Source organism: Alosa sapidissima, chromosome 4 (genome assembly GCF_018492685.1).
Source record: "Alosa sapidissima isolate fAloSap1 chromosome 4, fAloSap1.pri, whole genome shotgun sequence".
In the NCBI taxonomy this organism is placed as follows: Eukaryota; Metazoa; Chordata; class Actinopteri; order Clupeiformes; family Clupeidae; genus Alosa; species Alosa sapidissima.
In genome coordinates this window covers 26,640,285-26,655,281 of record NC_055960.1, presented here as the reverse complement: position 1 = coordinate 26,655,281, position 14,997 = coordinate 26,640,285, and the positions used below count along the sequence as shown (strand labels likewise).

Genomic DNA, 14,997 nt, shown 5'->3' with positions numbered 1-14,997 from the left:
AGAATGTTATTAAATGAAGGGGTGAAGCATGGTAGCCTAAACATTCCCTGTCCCAACTTTTTTTGAAACATGTTGCTGGCATCAAATTCAAAATGAACATATATATTATTTTCCATGATTTTTTTTTTTCATTTTCAACATTTGATATGTTGTCAATGTCCTTTTTGCAGCTAAATATGGGAGCTTGTATCACAATCGGTTTTTATTCATTATTCAAATGCATGCCATTTACTTTTAAAACATGTTTCAACTACTTTTTTTTTTTTATGATTTGCTTTTGTTTAAGCAAAATGCGCTGGAAATAAACTTGCCTTAATGAATGAGCATTTTGCTCCAGTAGGTGGCAGGTGTAACCAACCAATACAAATTCAAAGAAGAAGAACCGTGTTACCATGAGGCCGGATATCCGTTTGGTTTGAGCAACGCCATTTCATTTCAAAGTCTCGCTCCTTCGACCCACGAGATCGACAGAGGTCCGGAGATCCTTTTAAAGCAACATTGACGGTAATTTGCACAAATGTTTTTGCAAGCTTTGTATGATTTGTGGCGGTGTGATTTTCAACGAAACTGCTACTAATTGCTTTGTTGGCGCCACATCCTTCACCGGGAATGTAGCATAATGCGGCAGCCATTTCCAAAGCCTATGTAACATTAGCTAACGACATTCTCTGGCAAACGGTAGTCTTGCTCACAAACAGCTAGCTGCTAATTGCTGCTAGCTTGAGACTGAAAAGGTAACATTGGACGCAAATTAAGTGTGAATGAGTCGTGGGCTTATCTTTGTCTTTATATATCGTTTATATACTAGCAACATAAATGTCAACAATGTATTATTGTGAGCGTGTTTTTCACGGCTAATGTTTCTAAGCTTATTAGCCGCCTGAACGGGTTATTTGATGATTGGTAGCAATCCAGCTATCTTAGGAAAGCTAACCAGGTATCATAGCCATGTCTTGTCCGCCATTTTGAACTGTAGACAATAGCGGAGTCTGGTAACCTAACCTACAGTTTTCAATTGACAAGATGTGCAAGACCTTAATGTTAATTTAACGTCAACGGGCTGATTCACAGACAGAGGACGCTATGTCGAAAATGTTTCGAGGTTTCGAGGCTAAGAATGTAACTTACCAACGTTAGCGACCGTTACGTCGTTTGATTTAGCCTAGCATTATAATGTGCAAACATTAGCGTTGAATAACACTATCCAACGTTTCTGGACTAAAGTTAGGGCACGTACTAACGTTACGCAGTTTTAAGGTTCACGTTAGTTATATTAGGCTCAGTTTAATTTAGTTTTGTCATCTAACATGTATGATGTCATCAGTTCTCACAGACATCAATGTAGACGTTATTATTGAAGCGTAATGTTGACTAACGTTAACTGTTGGCACTGCCATTAACCAAGTTAACGTTACTGAAGATGCGGTCATTCAACCATTAGCATGATAATTAACGCTAACTCTAGTTTCCTATTTTTGCTTTCAGGATTCGTTAGCCTGTTAAGGTGAATATGACGGATAACTCACGTGAGGGGCTTTATTCATTTTAATTGGATATTTGGTTCATATTTGCTATGAACAATGCTAAAATGTAACTCCAGTGTTCAGTGTTAAAATGTAACGTTAACTGGTAAGCTGAATTCCGCACCACACCAACATGCAGACATTTGTTGCGAACTTTTCAGCTATTTACGTACTCATTTCATGGTCATTAATATCCCATGGATAATTAAACTAGAACTGCTACCTTTTGCACGCTTCCGCCCCTTTCTGTTGCAAGATGTTCGTGGGAAACAGCTAATATTAGGGAGACTAATTACAGATAAAGTTAAGGCCATTAGGTTGAGATTTCCTGCTATGATGGGCTTGCCCTTAGTGCCTTAAGGGGACTCCTTCACATCATTCAAGTTGTTTGCTGGTTCTTCCGTCAGGGGCTGTAGGACTCATGTTATTTCAAGTATCTGGGTGTAAACGTTCGGTCTTTGGTTTAGCTTATTTTATGCATTGTTGCATTTGCCATTGTGAAGTTGCTCTTCCAGCCCCTTTGAACAAGTATAACTTGACAAAGCATGAATCCCTTTTATCATTTTGACAGCTTCAACTATAAGATTTGAAACCAAACCAGAAGTGCATGTTATGGGGCTTTTGGCCCCACCCCGGTACATGTGAATGGTTAACTTGTGGGAAATGGGGCCGGATTGTTCAAGTGACAAGCAAGAAAGTTGCGCCTAAGCCTCACACTTGTGGTGTTTTGTTGTCAGAGCCCAACATGCACAGAGATTGCCCTCTGGACTGCAAGGTGTACGTGGGGAACCTGGGGAACAATGGCAATAAGACGGAGCTGGAAAGGGCCTTTGGCTACTATGGCCCCCTCCGCAGTGTCTGGGTGGCCAGGAACCCCCCAGGGTTTGCCTTCGTGGAATTTGAAGACCCCAGAGATGCAACAGATGCAGTGAGGGAACTTGATGGAAGGTAAAGTTCAGATGAGAAATGTAAAAATATATGCTAATGTATGACTGAGGATACGAGTTAGGTTTTTTTTATTTCATTTTGTATTCCTTTTTTCGTTTGTTTTTGATGCACCGCACCAGGTTAGAGTTTTGCCTAATGCTAATTTACATATATTTATGGACCTGTTGTATAAAGTCACTTTTTAGCTAGTTCAACTTATTTATTCTCAACAGTAATTTGGTAATAGTAATCATGTTAATGTATTTGCAGGACATTGTGCGGCTGTCGGGTGCGGGTGGAGCTGTCCAACGGTGAGAAGCGCTCCCGCACCAGGGGCCCGCCACCGTCTTGGAGTCGGCGCCCGCGGGATGACTACCGTCGGCGGAGCCCGCCAGCTCGGCGCAGGTAACCGCACCCTGTCCACCCCCTCACCTGACTTCAATCTCAGTGGTGGTCTGTGGGTTATGACTAACCTTTTTTTTTTTTTTGTCCTATCTCCAGTTTAACCTTTCCTGTATTTTCCCTTGCTCTCCTCACGCTGCTACTCTGCCTTGTACCAGTGTTATAAGTCATTCAGACGGTGTTTTTGGTGTCATACAGCCATAGGCTAGTGTGTGTGTGACCATGTAGGGCTTTCTAAACAGTCATTATCCTCTGTCATTTTTTATCATTAAACATAATTCAGATCATTTCAAACCCAAACATTAGTGACTGGGCTGTCAGGCCAAAACGATCTAAATGTTCATTAAAGGGGAGCTCCGGTCTAATAACAACCTTGGGTTGACTTTTTTTAGGTGGTGACGAGTGTACATTTTTGTTTGGGACCAAACCATCATTCGGTGCAGGTTTGAGACTAAACAGAAATATGTGGCATATAGCATAGTCTTTGGGGGCAACTTTGCTATGTCAATGTAAACCTCTTTTGTAATTGTGTATAGAAAGGATATAAAAATACCTGTTTGTGCAATCACTGCTTCAGGTTGCCTGCTGTCTTGTGAGGACTTTGTACAAGTTGATTACCGAGCGCTCCTTTTGCAACCATTGACAGTTGCTTGTACTGCATTTGATAATTGACTTGTACGGACCTTCTCCACACCAGATGGAGGCACCGTAAAAAGAGCCATGTAATGCACTGACTGCACAAACAGTTTGGTACCCTCTTACCCTTTTCCCCTTTGTAATTGTATGTTTATCTGCAGAGACCCTCTCCATAGTAGCAGATGTTTAAAAAATATATATTTTTTTAAAGCCTAGCTAATAGCTTTAAAAGCGATTACTCTAGAGATGGTACACTTTAGATTTACTTTGACGTAGCTGTGATGTATGTGGTTTTGTTTAAATTTATTCAGTTGAAAATGCATATTCTGGTCTTACTCAAAACTTCAGCGATTTATGTCATTTTGGTCCAAAATGAAAATTTACCCTCGTTACCATCCATGAATGTACCCCGGGTAGTTGTTAAACTGCTTTCTTTTTTTAACTCATTTCTCAAAGCCAAGCACTTTAACAAAGTTTAGCAAGTCCCTGTCCCCAGCTGGCAGCCCACGTCTAAGTCTAAATTGTTCTCCTGCATTTTTGGGAAGGGAGGGATTGTATGGATTTGGTTGGTTGCAATGCTAGCTTTTGTTTAATTTTTTTTCTTAAGGTTGTTTTTATTTATTTACCATCTATATTAATTAAAAAAATGAACCCCGTTGCAGAGTCACCACCATGCCTCTTCTCACCAACCTGTGACTCACAGTCAACTAGTCCTCTTTCAGCATCATGTGACCGCTGATCAGCGTGCCCCAATCAGCTTGGCTGGTGCTGTGTCTCATGACCCAGGCATGGCCAACCTTCAGGTCGCATCAGCCCATTGGTTCCTGAGCATGCCGTTCTCAGCCTCCTCCTCCAACCTCCTTCTCCTCCAACCTTAACCCAATCGGCAGCGGCCCACTTCACATATCCGACCAATCAGCGTTTTACGTTCCCAAATGTCTACACTACAACCTGCCAGCAGCAGCCCTCGGCTAACCAATAAAAGCAGGAAAAATCCACAGCCAGCCCCCATCCGCCAGACAACTAATCACCTCGCAGCATCTGGCCAGTCCTATTCAGCCAATTCTGCCTACCCAGCCGACAGTCTGCCTCCCCTTCGTCATTTCTAGCTTGTTGAAAACCAAAAGACTAGTAAGTTTTTCCTGCTTCATACGGTTTACTGCTGATAACAGTTTTAAAGTGAAGAGAAAGGTGCTCCCTTTTCTTGTCAGGCAAAGGGTTGGTTTTGAATCATTTTTATTTTCCTTTTCTTTGTTCTGTTTCTGAGATCTCAGTTTAATAGAGATTAGCTCTTGACACTGCTTTGATGCCTCCAAACAGTTTTAAGGAAGGTGTAGATGAGGCCCATGTGTGTTTCAAAGCAGCATCAAAGACATTTGACCTCTATGAGAAGCAGACCTGATGAGAGCTTTTCTTTGTCATTTGGTTCATGGGTTGGGATTTCTACGGTGTATGAGTGCTTTGGTATGTGTGTGAGAGGAAGTGCTCTGACAGCTCATTGGGTAACTTTGACTTTCCTGGTATGTTAAGGGCCCTTTTCATTTATTGGGTGTGGTCTAGGTCCCACAGTGAAATGGGTGCTTATAGAACTGTTTTACTTGCCCAGATGTTGAGTTACAGTTCTTTCTTCTGAAATCCTGAAACGGCAGAATTTTGCCAGTCCAGCCCTATGAGGGAATCGGATGAGTTGGGTTCAGATTTCAGTTTCCAGCCATCCCCTCCTAAAAATCCTGTCTCCCTCCCCCTATCCTTTTAGCAGGAATGGGGAAGATCATATGTGTCTAGCACAGGCAGTTGTGAGCAGGAGCGGGAATAGTGCATTAAAGGGGTTTAAGAGACAAATGGGGCAGGTCTCCACACCACCGTATGCGCTCTCACCCTTTACTCTTTTCTCTATCCGTTCCTCCTCCTCTCAGATCCCCTAGGAGAAGGAGCTTCAGCAGGAGTCGTAGCAGGTAAGTACGCTCACCTTTTTCTGCTGGTGTGCCATAAATCGGCCCTTTGATGGCCACAGAGCTGGTGGATTCTGAAGCTACTATAGCAGTAAGACATAGGAAATCAGAATACAAAGACTGTTGTGCACTAGGGCTTAAAATAACTCTCCTTTTCTGTCCGCTTTAGGTCCCTCTCCAGAGATCGCAGGAGGGAGAGGTCTCTGTCACGGGACAGGAACCACAAACCATCTAGATCTTTCTCTAGATCACGCAGGTAAGCTCTTTGGCCTGCTCTACTGTTAATGTAGGCTTTAGCAAACATGCCTTTGTAATGTCTGAGTAATTGATGAGAAATGCACTGTAAACAGGTTATTTTTCTTTGAAGGGGTTAGCTGCTTAGTTTGCATACTTTCTCAGTCATCTTTGGACAGCTGATACTATTGACACACCCATGCCAAATATCTCTGGGATTTATGAACTTGTGTTTGCCCTCTACAGCCGCTCCAGGTCTAATGACAGAAAGTGAAGCCCATGCTGTGTGAAGCAAAAGAAGAACATTTCGCCGGTCAGAGTTTATGGCAATGAGAAATCATAACGGTCGCCCATCAATGGATATTACTGCCCCAGAGTCTCTTTTTTTTTTTCTTCTTTTTTTTTTTACGCATCAATTTTAGCTTTTACCTTTTTAGTCTTTCTTTTTTTGCAGTGTGCATTTTCCCCCTGCTGTGATGTGTAAGGTACCTGATATCTTCTGTGATTTTTTTTTTTTTTTTTGTAAATAGTTGTTGTATTCAGGTGTCATGCTCTATTGTTAGTCCACCATTATTTCTTGGCAGCATTCCACTGCTTCTGTCTCATAATGGACTTTTTGTCTTTATATTGGTAGTCTGAATGTAAAGATCACACATTATAACTGTAGTCTGTTTTCCAAATGTGTTTTTATTTTTATTTTTTTTCCCCTGTTTTTATTTTATATTTTTATTTTCTCCAGCTATTCATGTAAAAACATCTGGTATTCCGGTCCCAAACTTCAAGATGTAGAATGTTTTTGGTTTTTTTACGCTGCCATTTCATATAGAAGGCTCTGGTTCCTCCTAGTAGAGTGTATGCCAGGGCTTCACAAGGGAAATGAATGATTGAATGAACTGAATGGCAATGTGAAATGGCTTCTTTTTTTAAAACCCATGGAAGTTTTCCCCCATATTTGTACCGTTTATAATGTTATCAAAATTAAAACTGGTTACACAAGTAATTGTCTTGTCTTTGAAATGCAACACAAACTGTGCTACCTCAAACACAGCACAAAATGAATTTGCCTTAGGCAAATGTCCTACTCTATTGTGCACTGGTATGTTTGTGTAGCTCTGATAAAGTACCACTAAACTCTAGATTGTTGTGTTAATGCAAAAATGTAGTTTTTTTGTAGAAGTTTACAAGAAATGGACACTATGTTCTGACAACCTGTCATTGGAACAGAAGCAAGGCAAGTTCATACTAAATATATGTTTAAATAACATTCAGACCCCTAATTTAAACAACAGGGAAAGTGCCAAGTCAGTCAATGAGCAAAGTCTCACACATGAACTCCAATAAAATGAAATCCACTGATGGCTGTGCTTAAGATCTTTGTCATAGTATTAAATATGCAAATACATTCATTAGTAAGGAAATATGGTCATAAAAATCCTCAGCAGTCTGAAGGTATGGAAAATTATGGAATTTTGACATGCAAAAGGTGTAGGAACCCTGGTTGTAGTCTAGTCTAATTCTATTAAATCATGGAACCCTGTGTATCCAGTTTGATAATTTTACCTGCATAGTAACTACCTACCTGTAGGGAAAATGTCAGAAACAGTCAAAGAGTATTGTGGTAAAAAATAAGTATTCATCTACAAAGAGGCAAAAAGTAAGGCACAGGCAAGCCCACCATACGGCAGAGTACAAAGCTTTATTCACAACACTGGAAACAGGTTACAAACACACACGAATAGATGAGCATGAGAGTCATAGACAAAATCTTACCATTATTTATAGGACTAAAACAGGTGCTCTTGATGGATTACAAAGAAAAGAATAGTGAAAGCTGTCATGATAAGAGATAAGCTGTTATTACCTCTGAATCCCTAAGGGGGAGGTTGACCTGTCATAGGTAAGAGAAAATACAAAATAACAGATCAACCTTTTATTTTAATGTCTAAAGTGTAGCCAGTTGGACAAAAGCAACCCCAGTTCACTAGACCACTAACAGCTGGGAATTTCCCCACAGCATACAAAACACTTAATCATAAGCATTACCCCACTGAACTACTTTTTTTGTTATGTTAGTGCACCTCTGGGGTGTCTGAGTCACTCAACCGATTTTAAGACTATATTTCATATATTTTAGAATTGAAACCTGTATTATTTTAGAATTTAATGAATTGGTGTATCTATCTGTGTGGCAATCAGGTGATATTTGCGGTGAAAGGTGAGAAGCACAGCTGAACTCAGGCTGCCCTGCCCAATGTGTGGGAGGCTTTGTGTATTCAGTAGCTACAATAAAACTAGTTCCAAGAAGAGTGCTACTTTCATCTCACCTAGCAGCTTTTTTAATTGGATACACTTAAACAGAATTATCTGAGTGTGTAAGTTTGTCACAAAAGGTTTTGGTTGAGTGAGACATTCTGGTCATATTTTCATGATCCATACATTAGCGTATTAGCATTTTGCAACAAGATATTTAAGTCAAATACCGGGCAATAGTTTCTGTCTGTCAACAGAAGCCTGATTACTGGCCTGGAGCTAGTTGTAAGAAATGCATTCATCTTGTTGAGCAGCTTTGACATATTTTACAGCAGTAGCAAGTTGAATAGTTTTTGTAATTTGGTGCACTTAAATGTATCTTAATTAAAATCTGATAAATACAGTGTATAGATCAGAGGGAAAAAAATGGAAGGGGGAGGGGGCAGTTTGCTCAGGATCAGTATTTGCATATTTGCTTTTAACTTACCGAAAGCCTACGCATGCCATTTATTTATTCACCTGCTGCCTGCAGCCTACTTCCAAAACTCCAAAGCTGCTGTCAGATTTTGTTCTGAGGACACAAGTTGTCTATGGTGTATCAACAACACTCAATAACAGTTTATTTGATGTGTTAAAGCTGCAGTTGGCTGACAGATTGAGGGGACTTAGTCAAAATTTTTAATGTTTACAACTCTGTGCACGCCCCTTCCTCACTATCACTGAGCACCCTCTCATCGAGTTTGTGCTCGTCAGTGCGCACCACACTGCACCAGACTGTGATTGACAGTCAGATCTCACACAGCCCTGCTCTGATTGGACCAGAAGAACCAGGAGCTGTTGATTTTTGCAAAAGTAATAAAAGGCTCTAGGTGGAGGTAGAAGTGCGGGGGGTTTCCTAAATCCGGCTGATTTATGTTGTTCTGTCGGAGCATAGTGTTGTTTTCAGTGAATATGATCAAAAGAAATCTTGCCTACTGCAGCTTTAATCAAATTCCCAAAAATGTGATAACAGCTAGTTCTGGGGTAGGTTAGGCTATTCAACTAGCCCGCTTGCTAGCGAGACTCAGTGGCACTTCAGTGGCACTTCTTTTGGGTTTTGGGTTGCCAGGTTTTAGCCTATGACAAAAGGCTTGAAATTGAAAGTACAGTAAGTGATTGTGTTTGTGTAGTGTGTGTTTCATACACAATCTGGCTACCTTGATGTCAAACTAACAGAAAAAAATAATGGATCAGTGATTTTAAAATTATGTTTGATGGCAAATTACAGGAGTTTTCCAGGAGAAACAACAAAACAGGAGGGTGCCGGGAGGGAGATGACCATGAAACATGGGAGAAACCCTGGAAAAACGGGAGTGTTGGCAGGTAGGGTGTAGATGTGTGAAGTCAGGACACTAGTATGTTGACATGCACCTAAACTGAATTCATCTAATGAATCTATCAATATCCAAAACAGATGGGGAAAAATCCTTCTATTGCCAGTTGGTGGCGCTATACCACACACATTAATAAGGCATATGAATATCATCATAATAATTATATCCAATATTTTTGTGAGTTTCCAACCAATTAACCAATGTGTTGTCAATGTCTGGCACACTTCCTGTTTGGTCAGCTAGTGGCGCTTGAAAGTAATTGTGGTGAATAATTACTTAATATTAATCTTAGACTGGCAAACTTCAGGAAAAACTCAGGAATCAAGTTTATTCTGTTACAAGCAGAGAGGGTACAAAAAAAAGGTCTATGGTCTATGTAGGCCTTAGCCCAGGCCTGGAAGGCCTAGGTTGGCCTGTAGCCAACTTCTCCTCTCTTCCGTTCTACATCCTTAGTCTTAGTCTAAGTCCAAGTCTAAATCTTATTCTGACAAACATTGCAGTTTAGTTACTTTTAAATGCTTTAAACAAAGAAGAAAATGGCGCCAAAACAAGCCCACATGATTGGTTCTCCAGTTGGCATCAGACACACCTACTCACACCCACTTCACACCTATCTGAATAGCATGAGGAGAGATATCTTATATATCAGAAATATCACTTATAGAATGTTCCAAACATTCTCACAATCAAATCATTACAATCCTTGTACTGAGGCTATCACAATGATACCAGACATGAATACATTTACATTTCATGACACATGGATACATTATATCAAGGTAACATCCTTTGTCCTGTGTACCTGAACCACTACATTAGCATTTGATTGGGGGAGGGGAGGGTGTCTTTGTTTTAAACCAAGAAGGGCCACATGGCAATTAAACTATTAATAATTTTAACCGTAAAATTATTGCTATCACGCTATACCAGGTTGGCAGTTTGGGTATGTGGATATCATCAGATGTATATTAACTAATATTTTGTTAATAAATTCCAAAAACTATTCTGACTTTGGCCAGCTGGTGGCGCTACGCCAGACAAGCATATTGGGTGTTTGGATGTCATATACAGCTAATCTGATTAATCTGATTGTGATATCCAACAGAAAAGAAAAAAAAACACATTCCTTCTCTTGCCAATTGGTGGCACTATGCCAGGCATGTTAATAGGACATGATATCTAATATTTTGTAAAATTTCAGATCAATCAGTCAAAGCATATAACATTTTTGGCACATTTCCTGATTGGCCAGATGGTGACGCTATGCTAGGCAAGTGAATTACACATGTGTATATCATTACAATCATGATATCCAATATTTTGTAAAGTTTCAGATCATTCCATCAAAGCATTGAACATTTTTGGTTCATTTCCTGCTTGGCCAGATGGTGGTGCTATGCATGTGAATTACACATGTGAATATCATCACAATAATGATATCCAATATCTTGTAAAGTTTCAGATCAATCAGTTAAGGCATTGCCAATTTCTGGCACATTTTCCTGCTTGCCAGTCAGGCCCATTGGGTTTCTGGATATCATCATAATATCTATTAACCTGAGAAGTTTCAGACCATTCATTCAAAGCAAAGAAACATTTGTGGCACATTTCCTGCTTGGCCAGATAGTGGCGCTATGCTAGGCATGTGAATTACACATGGGAGTATCATCACAATAATGCTATCCAATATTGTATAAAGTTTCAGAGTTAAGGCATTGCCCATTTCTGGCACATTTCCTGCTTGGCCAGGTGGTGGTGCTATGCCAGGCAGGCCCATTGGGTGTCTGGATATCATCATAATCATAATATCTATATATCTAATATCTAACCTGAGAAGTTTCAGACCATTCATTCAATGCACTGTGACTTTATGACACATTTCCTGTTTATGTGGTGAGATATTAAAATCATAACATATTACAACATATCAAAAATCCTTAACATCAGCGACATCTTGGCATCATGTTTGCCAAATTTCACATGAATCTGACAACTTTATTGTTTATGTGGAAGGGTGTTCAAATTCATAGTTTTACCATTTCGTCAAATTACAACATATCAAAAAAAGATTCTCAATTTAGAATATATACCAATGTAACTTTGACATAAATCGGATCAATCCTCTAGGAAAAGTGTGTAAAAATTGATCATGTCCACAACGCACAAAATCTCAATTACCTCACTTCCCGTGGGCGTGGCTAATGCCGTGTATATACAAAAGTTGTTTGTCTTGGGGAGGTACACCTATACCAAATTTGGTGTGTGTAGCTGAAACTATATGCCAACCACAAGTCGCAGTGACATTAGGGGGAGCTATGGAGTTCCTGGGCCACGCCTGGAGCCAAGCCTTTATTCCTGTGTATTCACTGTACCAATTAACATGAGTTTTCTCCCTGTTGGGAACCTGTTGGGTGTGGCTAATGCATTGTACATACAAAAGTTGTTCATCTTGGGGAGATACACACACCTACCAAATTTGGTGTGTGTAGCTGAAAGTATGCCAACCACGGGATCAGTCACCTAAGGGGGCGCTAGTGAGTCTCTGGGCAAAGCATCTGTAACTGAGTAGCGGGTGCAAAGACTGACAAGTGTACCAAAGTTCATGAGTCATGGGAACCATCTAAAAAAAGGCAAAGTCATGTCCCAAGATTAGGAATAATAAGAAGAAGGCCTACCCGGCCCTGCACCGTCGGTGGTCGGGCCTATAATATACACCAAATGAGAAGACAGTGAATGGGCTGGACTAGAGGTTGTTTGAGATGGGCAAGAATACATCAAAATGTATTTCAAAATACATTTGATTATTTTAAAGAAGCCCTATGCAGGTCTGATTATTCCTTCGCTGTTTCTGGGTTTTCGCCTGATTTGGGCTCGCATTTTTCACGACATAGCACCCCCTGCAGCTTTGGTAGCAAGTGCCTGCTACGCTAAACCCCCACTAGCTAGCGACCTAGCCATCAAGAAACCAAGCTAAACACATACAGGGCTCACAATAAAACAGTCGGGCAAACACATTGTTCAAATCACATTACAAAAACGAAGTTCACCCAGGCTACTTACAATTTCAACAGCAACAAAGCCAAGTCGGAGTCCGTTTTGCAGTCTTCTTAGAAACTACAATCAGACTACATTTTCGAGGTGCGATTGGATACTTCCGCTGAGTTACATCCGGATGTGTTCGGACCGCGACCAGAAAGTTGCATATTCGTTTTCTCCGCGGAGAAGCACTAGGGGGAGACAAAGCACCCACCAAACGACCCAAAAAGTGTTGTAGAACCATCAGAACGACTCTCAACCTGCATAATTAAGGTAATTTTAGGTAAGGTAATTTTTGCTAAAAACACATATTATTAATATTTTTATATTATCACAGTATTTCAGTGATTAAAAATAAACTAAATATTCACAAAATGGACAAAAATGGACGTAGAGTCTATGTAGTGCTATTATTAGCTAAAAGGTCATCTGGAGTGTTGAACAGATAGAGAAACCGGGTCCTAACATACATATGTCTAGGCTATCAATAAACAACTCTTTGCTTTCATGTCAGTCCAAGCTGTTTACATCAGGTAACAGATCCTTAAGAAGTCTTAAAATGTCTTACATTTTTTTTTATATAATAAGGCCTAACTAGACGTACCGCATAGTGGTACAAAATATGACCGCCGCGAAAATAAATCATATTAATGAATTTGTCTCCATCTTCTATTCCATCCCCCACTCTTGAAACTTTTGTGTATGCTTGTTTGGAATGTGTGTTTGCGGGCCGCACACAAAGTAGCCTACTGGCGCTGCAAAGGTGATTTGTAGCACTTGCCAAAAAATTTGTAGCATTGTTGTAAAACCTTTAAAATCTCTAAACAATCACAAGTAGGGCAGTTCATCACAGTCCATCCATTTGCAACTGGACTGATAAAAGGTACACCTGTAGGCTACATTGTATTTGGGAAAAGCAGAAGGTAGCAGCATAATGTATTTATTTATTTATTATTAAACAAAACAATCCCTGTCAGTTCCATGCAGTTTTCAACAGCTATCAAGAAGAGAGGTCATGTCATGGATTTTTGTGAATGTTTCTTCTTCTACATTAGCATAAGTTTAGTCATCTAGTTCAGTGGTTCTCAACCTTTTTTCAGTGATGTACCCCCTGTGAAATATGTTTTCAGCCAAGTACCCCCTAACCCAGGGGTGGGCAAACTTTTTGGCTCAAGGGCCACATTGGGTTTTGAAAACTGGCCGGCGGGCCGCACAACAACCCCCCCACGACACACACATAAAAAAATACATTTATTATAGCCTATAATTTAGTATGAAAAGTATTTGTTTTAAAATATGAATTGCTTAAAAATGCTGCTAATTTTATGCTCTTATAACAAATGTATAAATTGTGCACTGTCGCTTTAAGACAGTCGCTTTAATTCACGTTTATTTGATCTTCTGCCTGCTCCGCTATGGCTATCGCTGTACTGGGCCCTCTCACAGTTTTTCAATGGTCAGTAGTGGGAACTACTGTTGCCTTCAAAGTTTCTTATAAGAAGGAGATATCAATTATCAACAATGACAAGCGAGCTGGAACCTGCGGCTCTCTCTCCGTCTTGTGAGTGCAGACGCGTTCCCAATTAAATGGATCGCATATAATGTTCACGTTAGATCTGCTGCAAAGGAGATAACTAAGAGTTAACTTAGTTTAACATGATGTCATCTCTATTTAACATGATGTTTTGACATTGACATAATGTTCTCTAAGGAGAGTGAAAAGCAGTTTAAAGCTAACCAACGTCGTCTCTATCGCAGGAAAAAAATAGCGAGCAGCCTGATAACCAAATGAAATGCTCGGCGGGCCGGATCCGGCCCGCGGGCCGCATGTTTGCCCACCCCCGCCCTAACCAGTGCAAAGCATTTTTAGTTGAGAAAAAAAGACTTAAAAAAAAAAGACTTAAAACCATCCTGGTATGGGGGGGACTCTGGGTTTTTAGGATAATGAAATTGAATAGCCTACTGAAATATAAAATTCATTTATGAACTTATATTTTCCTGAAATATTTATTAAATAATTGTTTTTAAAGTATTTTTGCATAGATTCTACTTTTTAAATATATGTATATTTTAAAATCTCACGTACCCCCTGGATTGCCTTCATGTACCCCCAGGAGCGTACCCCCATTTGAGAACCACTGTTCATATGATATTCAGCTTTATTGTCAATGCACAAATTAAATACCAGTAGTCTAAAACAAAATGCCGTTTTACCCAGTGGTGCAAATAACTGCCTTGTCCAAAAGGGCCTTCATGAAATCCGTTGCTAGACTGTTCATACACGGGCCAAGTTGAAGAGCTACTGTCCGTTATTGTTTGTGCAAATAATATGCTGATTTATGTTCCCTTGCATTTTGCAACTATGAGGTCCATGGTTAGTCTGGCAGCTCAATATTTTAAGAAATCGAAAAGGAATCGCCGGCAGATCAGGCTGAGTTCACCCAGCCTAGTCCATGGTAGGCGCCCAATAAAAATATTGTTTAATTTTGCGATTGAGATATCCACGCACTGGTGCCCCCCCAAACCCCCCCCCCCCCCCCCGCCCCCGCGACGTGTTCGCCCCCGGTTTCAGAGCTATTCTATGCAAAAATGCATAGAGAGAGTTATGACAAAACCGTGACTGTTAACAAACTTTATCACGCATGTCACGCATCTTGCACCTCT

General features: G+C 40.3%; 1 protein-coding gene across 4 annotated transcripts; it reads left to right on the top strand.

Annotated features, from left to right (window-relative positions):
• Nucleotides 1-369: 369 nt before the first annotated feature.
• On the top strand, nt 370-6,668 carry srsf3b (serine and arginine rich splicing factor 3b). 4 transcript variants are annotated; one of them, XM_042089905.1, is made up of 7 exons: nt 374-504; nt 1,486-1,504; nt 2,261-2,471; nt 2,721-2,855; nt 5,405-5,443; nt 5,610-5,696; nt 5,921-6,668. In XM_042089905.1, exons 3-7 carry the CDS (start codon nt 2,269-2,271, stop codon nt 5,946-5,948), a joined length of 492 nt encoding a protein of 163 aa, XP_041945839.1. In that variant the 5' UTR covers nt 374-504; nt 1,486-1,504; nt 2,261-2,268; the 3' UTR covers nt 5,949-6,668. The 4 variants fall into 4 exon arrangements, with proteins under 4 accessions (XP_041945838.1, XP_041945839.1, XP_041945837.1 ...); XM_042089903.1 differs by having other exon boundaries at nt 388-504; nt 1,486-1,526; XM_042089904.1 differs by lacking the exon at nt 1,486-1,504 and having other exon boundaries at nt 370-504.
• The last annotated feature ends 8,329 nt before the right edge of the window (nt 6,669-14,997 follow it).

Excerpts from the sequence above, each read along its gene's own strand:
- srsf3b (XM_042089903.1), top strand. Across the intron at positions 5,444-5,609 it reads TTCAGCAGGAGTCGTAGCAG|GTCCCTCTCCAGAGATCGCA; the intron begins GTAAGTACGCTC and ends TGTCCGCTTTAG. Across the intron at positions 5,697-5,920 it reads TCTTTCTCTAGATCACGCAG|CCGCTCCAGGTCTAATGACA; the intron begins GTAAGCTCTTTG and ends TGCCCTCTACAG.